Raw genomic sequence first — 6111 nt, 5'->3', positions numbered from 1 at the left:
ACTTTGTCAATCTCAAGATGATATGTCGATTCGGTCTCTCGAAGATGTTCATAGGGGTAGGGTGTTCGTGTGTGTTCATAAGATGAGTGTATACGCGTATATATGAGCGCATGCGTCCGTACCATGTTAACTAATAGGTTTGATTTATAACCATCATCATTGAAATCAGTCACATTGCACCCTGAAGTTACCACATAGTTCAAAAGGCAACCCTTGACTCGGTTTTTGGCCGGTCAATTGGTTTTGACTAAGTCAGAGCTGACTGGGCAGCCAACTTAGCAGCCCACAAACACATACATAGGGGCTGTATTGGTATTTAATTTTTTGTGTACAGTTTTTTCCCAAGGGAATGACATTTCGGCTTGACCGCTAGCGGCCTAGTAAAGTAAAATAGTTTAAATATAAATATTATATTTGATATGGTTGGATGTTCAACAAGTTATTCAAATTCATCGATCCCAAGTTCAAGCATACTCAAGTCATACGACGGGGTGTCAAAGGCCTACGTGACGAAGGTTTGGACTCCCGCAAACCTTTCACGAGTTGGTGACCGGTCTGCGGGATTTTGAACACCCGAACGCGTCCACAGACATTTGAGGTATCATGTTGGATGGCAAAATGATGTTCCAAATGTTTAAGATGGTTTGATGATCCCCGTTGGAGTTGCCCCTATGTTGTACGGTTTTTCTTCTTATTGAACATGATGTGGTTCTTCCTTGGTGGCCTAGAGGTGGGGATGGAATTTTAAGTCAAAAATCACAAGCTAAAGGAGTAGCTCGTGACTAGGCTCGACTCAGTTTTGGTGACTAACGAGTGGAGCCGAGTTTTAATCTAAGCTCATTAACAAAACGAGTTTAATGAGCCAAGCTAATGACTTACTTATTTAGCTCATTAATCAGAAGGGATGTGAGATAAGTACCAATATTGTTATATATTCTTGTCACTTATAAAGTTTACCAAGCGTTCTTTTAGTGTAAATTTTTTATTGTTGTGATTTGTGAAGAAATGTATATGTCTGTAAATATGTTTTTGTAGATTAATTCCATACATAATATAAATATTGCTATTGGCGCCTATAACGAGTTAAACGAGCTAGCTCTTCAGTTAGACGAGTCAAGCCGAGTTTGACTGTAAACTCGTTATGTTGACGAGTCAAGCCGAGCTGACGCGTTATCATAATGAGCTGTAACGAGTCGACTAGAATTTCACCCCTTCGCATAGACCGACGGTTGGTTGGAGCTGTCTGACAAATTTTATAACGACGGAGACTCGGACGGCGATGTGGGCGCTGGAGAGAATATCACATGATAACCAAGTTTTGACGGAAACCAATGAAAACCACGTGAAATGATGTTTAAAGTTTCAGAAAAGAACTTTCACAAGAAATAAAAAAATTCGAATGTTGAAAGTGTGATGTTCTATTAGCATATGAAATTCTCAGCTCTAAACAATATTTCACTAAGGAGGTATGAAAAAACAAAATCATCATTGGTTAGTGTCTGACAGTAAACGCCAATATTCATGGCTGAATTTGTTCTTTCGAAGCTCGTAAACAGTTATGTGTTTGAATTTGGAATTTTGCATGGCAATAGAACACCACCCTCGTAAGTCTTAACATCACATATTGTTTTCAGGTTTTCGTCAAACCTTTCAAACATGGTTTTCGTATTATTATTATTTTTAAAAAATTTGATTTCCATGTGATATTCTCTCGTCTCGTGTATTACAAACCACACGTATGCGAAGAGACTAGAGAGTCTTCACCACGTAGTGCCTCCCACGAGGCCGCCGCAACCGGCCCTCCTCCAACTGTCGTCCGCGTCGTCGCCCACCTGCCGTCTGTTGCTTCGCCCCAAAATATTAATCCACATTCAGCCCGCCGCTCCGTCGTGCTCCGTCCCTAAACCTCCGGCCGCATTCTGCACACCCACACCCGAACACACAAAAGAATCAAATCCGTGGCGAACCAGTCGCAACTTCCTCCCACTCCCCTCCTCCGACGACGAATGTCGGACCAGAGGACACCGGCCGGCCGGCGGACGGAGGAGCCAATGGAGGGCGCGTGCGAGATCGCGCGCCTGCCGGAGGAGCTCCTCTCGGCGGCGCTGGCCCGCACGACCCCGCGCGACGCCTGCCGCGCAGCCGCCGTCTCCCCGGCCTTCCGCGCCGCGGCCGACTCCGACGCCGTCTGGGCCCGCTTCCTGCCCCCCGGCGGCCTCCCGCCGCTCGCCGACGGGGAGCTGGCCGGCCCCGCCCCGCCCTCGTCCAAGAAGGAGCTCTTCCTCCGCCTCTCAGCCGGCCCCGCCCTCCTTCAGGACAGGCTCGTGGTACGTACCTGCACGACCATCCCCCAACTCTACTAACAGATTCGTCCTCGTTTTGACTTGATTGTTCGGTGGTTGTGCGCGCGCCCGCAGAGCGTGTGGGTGGACAGGGAGACCGGCGCCAAGTGCTACATGCTGTCCGCCAGGAACCTCTTCATCGTGTGGGGGAACACGCCCGAGTACTGGACATGGATCCCACTTGAAGACTCCAGGTTCGTTCGTCGCACTCTCCATACCCACACATACATATAGCTTGTGTGTCTGAATGTTGCTGCCTGGTGATGATATTCTCATCTAATTGCAATTGCATTCGATTTTACTGTACCGTTGCTTCGTGGTCGCGCCATTTCTGTAGCAAGTTTTAGAATAAGCACAATGCTTGAAATCAGTTGAATTTTGGTGATCTTGAAACTGTTTGAAAGGGACTCAGTTGAAGTCACTTTCATTTGGATACCGGACCATTGCTGTACATTCCAAAGTCCTGGTTATTCACACATAAGCGAACTTGGTGCTAGTTTTATATTCCTTACTTTCAAAAGCTAAGGGCCTTTTCAATTTTGTTTAAATATGAACTATTGGCAGCACATAGACCACACTTTGTGTAAAGGATGTAACTCCTGGTTCGAGTTGTTTGAGTATTCTGTGCTGTGAATGTTTCTGTGATATTATCTTGTTCTTATCTGACTGTTTCTATGCTGTTATCTTATCCTTAACTGGCTGCAATTGCATTTGATTTGATTTTGCTGTTGCATTGTGATCTAACTCGACTGCAATTCATTTCGGGGTTAATTGGTGCAATCCACAGCAGTGTAAGTTGTAGGATGGTAGATCAAACTACCCTGTGGATAAAAGCCCAGAATGGGTATTTCGACATGGCTCCTGACTAGCAAATTTTGGAATAATACTTGAAATCGGTTTCTGATGATCTTCAATTATTTGAAAGAGGTTAAGGCGCAGCCAGTTTCAATCTGAGATTGGAGTACGTGCTGCCGTACATGATAAGTCCTTGTTGCTTCACACATAAGCATTTGGTTTTATTTTTCCTTATTTTCAAAAGCAAAGCGCACTCCATTTATCACTAGTCATAAATGACACTTTGCATGAAAACATACGACTCTACCGCGTACCTTGTTCACTGTAGACTTCTTTTGAGTATTTTGTGTCGTTATTATTCACCGAGATATGTAAAAAAGATAGTCATGAAAAGTGTGGTAGTTGATTCTAACTCACTTACGGAATAAGTTATGGAATTTTCTGCAATGCTAGATGGTTGTCTTCAACTCATGTTGTTGATTGGTTTGGTCTTTTTTACAACTTAGATGGTTGTCTTCAACTCATGTTGTTGGTTGGTTTTTGTCTTCTTTACAACTAGATGGTTGTCTTCAACTCATGTTATTCATTGATCATCGTCTTCTTTACAAGTTGTAACCATATGTTCGCGACAGGTTCTCCGAAGGTGCTGAACTCGTGGATGTTTGCTGGTTTGAGATCCACGGGAAGATACATAGCAATATGCTCTCCCAAGACACAACCTATGCCGCCTACATGGTCTTCAAGATGGCAGATTATTACTATGGGCTGAATTTTCCTGCTCAGGAGGCATCGGTCAGTTCCGGAGCAACCAACTTGACCCGCGAGGTTTGCCTACAAGCTGGCGAGGCGGACGAGAACATGCATTACGATGAGGGCGACGACGATGAGTACGAGGAGGAGGAGGAGGACGTTGACGAGTACTATCGGTCGCTGACGAACCGGCGCGTAGTTTACGAAGAGAATGTCGCGCTCCCTCAGAGAAGAGCCGACGGGTGGATGGAGCTGGAGCTGGGTGAGTTCCTCAACGAGGGGGGCGATGACGGCGAGGTGTCCATCAGCCTGACGGAGACCAAAAGCGGGAAGTGGAAGAGCGGCCTCATCGTGCAGGGCATCGAGATCAGATGTAAGAAGTCGGGCTGAGCGAGGCGCTCCCAGGATTCATTCAACTCGCCCGCGTCAAAGTAAATGAATAATAAGGAAAAGCATATCTTCTGTAATGTGTGTTTTTGAGCACTTCTCCTTTTGCTGCTAATTCTGCACACAACTTCTTGTACAGATGACTCATGAGTGACAGACATTTGGTTTGTTATACGACAATTGATTCAGACGTTGGTGGCGCTTTGGTTTAGCAGCTTTGCGTCTGGTTATGTGAGATCCTTGTGTCTAGTGGCTACTTGGCATCTGGTTGTGTTGAGATCCTTGTGGCCTGTGGCTGCTTTGCATATGCTTCCTCTTGTCGGCAATGCACAAAAGGTTCTTTTGTGTATCTGTAGAGAGATAGATAAGGTGCCAAAATGCCATGCATTCTCGCTCACATCTGGATGCCTTTTTTCTCCTGAGAATATGCTAAACGCTTGCGTATCTGTAGCTCATGCACTGCTTTTTTCTGGAAAGATGAGGTGGTGTTGATAGCTTTCATTCTTAGAAAGAGTCAGGATAGATCTTTGTAACAGAATCTCGTGTCACTCGCTCTCTTCTTTGCCCTGGCTGCGAGCATTTAGTCCTTGTATTTTCCGTCGGCCGACTGTGAATATCAGAAGAAGATAGAATGAAAACTGGATTTGAAAGAAGAACAAGACTTTGAGGAAAAAACAAGACTTCAAGGAAAGGGGAGTTTCTGCAGGAAAACGGTTTCTTTTTCTTCTGTCTGACAGTGTGAAGATCAGAAGAACATAAAATTGATGACTCAACTGAAGTGAAGAAAAGAAAAGTTGCAGATAAGCAAAATAAAAGTTGGGGTGAGAGAGGCTCGAACTCTCGACCTCAGGATCACTCGCATATTTTAGCTATGAGACCTACGCGCTAGCCAACTGCGCCACCACCCCAACTGGTGTACGATGAATGATTCAGTCCTTGTTATAAAAAAGCCAGATAGGGAAGAAAAAGGGGAGAGAAAGAAAAGGAATTGGGGCGAGAGAGGCTCCAACTCAGGATCACTCACTAGCTCTGAGATTTTTATCCTCAACGTGCGCCGGCCCCACCGCCCAGCCACTGGATCGCTCAATGCAGCTATGAGACCTACGCGCTAGCCAAATGCGCCACCGCCCCATCGTTGTTCGCTGGCCATCTCCAACATCCTTTATACTCACGCAACCAGCACCCCACCATCTATCTTCCCTGACGAGCTTGTCTTGTGTTGCCGCAGTACGGCAAAGATGGAGCAAACGCCAGCGGTACAAGATTGTTCTTCGCATCAGGCAGGCCCACCTCGAGACTCCAACGATCGGATTTGGGCTGAGCCTTCATCAGTGTCCTCATAGGAGGCGGCTCGACATTAGCGCCTGGTCCCACTGGTCGACGACTGTCAAGTGGAGACGTTTTGGCAGACGCTTGTGCTGTGCGTGGTGTGTTGGTGCGGCGAGTGATCCATCGGGCGACATGCCCACATGGGTCCATCGATGATCCATCCGTCTCCACTTCTGGAGCCTGCCTCCACCAGCCACCTTGTCTGAAAACACGAGAGGCGAAAAAAAATGCGTTTTGTGTAGCCAGGTACTACTACACGTCTAGATTCACTCAACACGGGGACCAACACGCGGAGCAGCCTGCGTCTCGCAGCCATTTCGGCGACGTGCTTTTTCTTGGAAACTAGTAATAATGTTCGTGCAATGCACGTTTATATTAGGTATGATATTAGTTGCACGTTATACTAGGTAAGATATTTTTGTTGCACGTTGGTATTTGGTAAGATATCAATTACTTTTTTCATGGAAATGTTATGATATTAATTACATGGCAGATTTCATGGGATAGC

At 46.0% G+C, this 6111-nt stretch overlaps 1 protein-coding gene and 1 non-coding gene across 2 annotated transcripts; one reads left to right on the top strand and one right to left on the bottom strand.

Annotated features, from left to right (window-relative positions):
- Positions 1-1950: 1950 nt before the first annotated feature.
- LOC123131318 (putative F-box protein PP2-B12) lies at positions 1951-4509 on the top strand. The gene is made up of 3 exons (XM_044551016.1): positions 1951-2327; positions 2418-2536; positions 3770-4509. The coding sequence occupies exons 1-3, from the start codon at positions 2007-2009 to the stop codon at positions 4275-4277; spliced, it is 948 nt and encodes a 315-aa protein (XP_044406951.1). The 5' UTR covers positions 1951-2006; the 3' UTR covers positions 4278-4509.
- A 582-nt stretch (positions 4510-5091) lies between these two features.
- On the bottom strand, positions 5092-5182 carry TRNAM-CAU (transfer RNA methionine (anticodon CAU)). Its single transcript is given in 2 exon segments — positions 5092-5127; positions 5145-5182. It is a non-coding gene; the product is annotated as a tRNA-Met (tRNA).
- Between the last annotated feature and the right edge of the window lie 929 nt (positions 5183-6111).

This window comes from Triticum aestivum, chromosome 6A (genome assembly GCF_018294505.1).
Source record: "Triticum aestivum cultivar Chinese Spring chromosome 6A, IWGSC CS RefSeq v2.1, whole genome shotgun sequence".
Lineage (NCBI taxonomy): Eukaryota > Viridiplantae > Streptophyta > Magnoliopsida > Poales > Poaceae > Triticum > Triticum aestivum.
Note: the sequence above shows the minus strand (reverse complement) of the source record. Positions and strands in the feature narration are given on the sequence as shown.

What these genes read in the sequence shown, in the direction of transcription:
- LOC123131318 (XM_044551016.1), top strand. Translation starts at nt 2,007, where the DNA reads ATGTCGGACCAGAGGACACCGGCCGGCCGGCGGACGGAGGAGCCAATG. An exon ending in TCCTTCAGGACAGGCTCGTG is followed by an intron (nt 2,328 to 2,417) that starts GTACGTACCTGC and finishes GCGCGCCCGCAG; the next exon opens with AGCGTGTGGGTGGACAGGGA. An exon ending in ATCCCACTTGAAGACTCCAG is followed by an intron (nt 2,537 to 3,769) that starts GTTCGTTCGTCG and finishes TGTTCGCGACAG; the next exon opens with GTTCTCCGAAGGTGCTGAAC.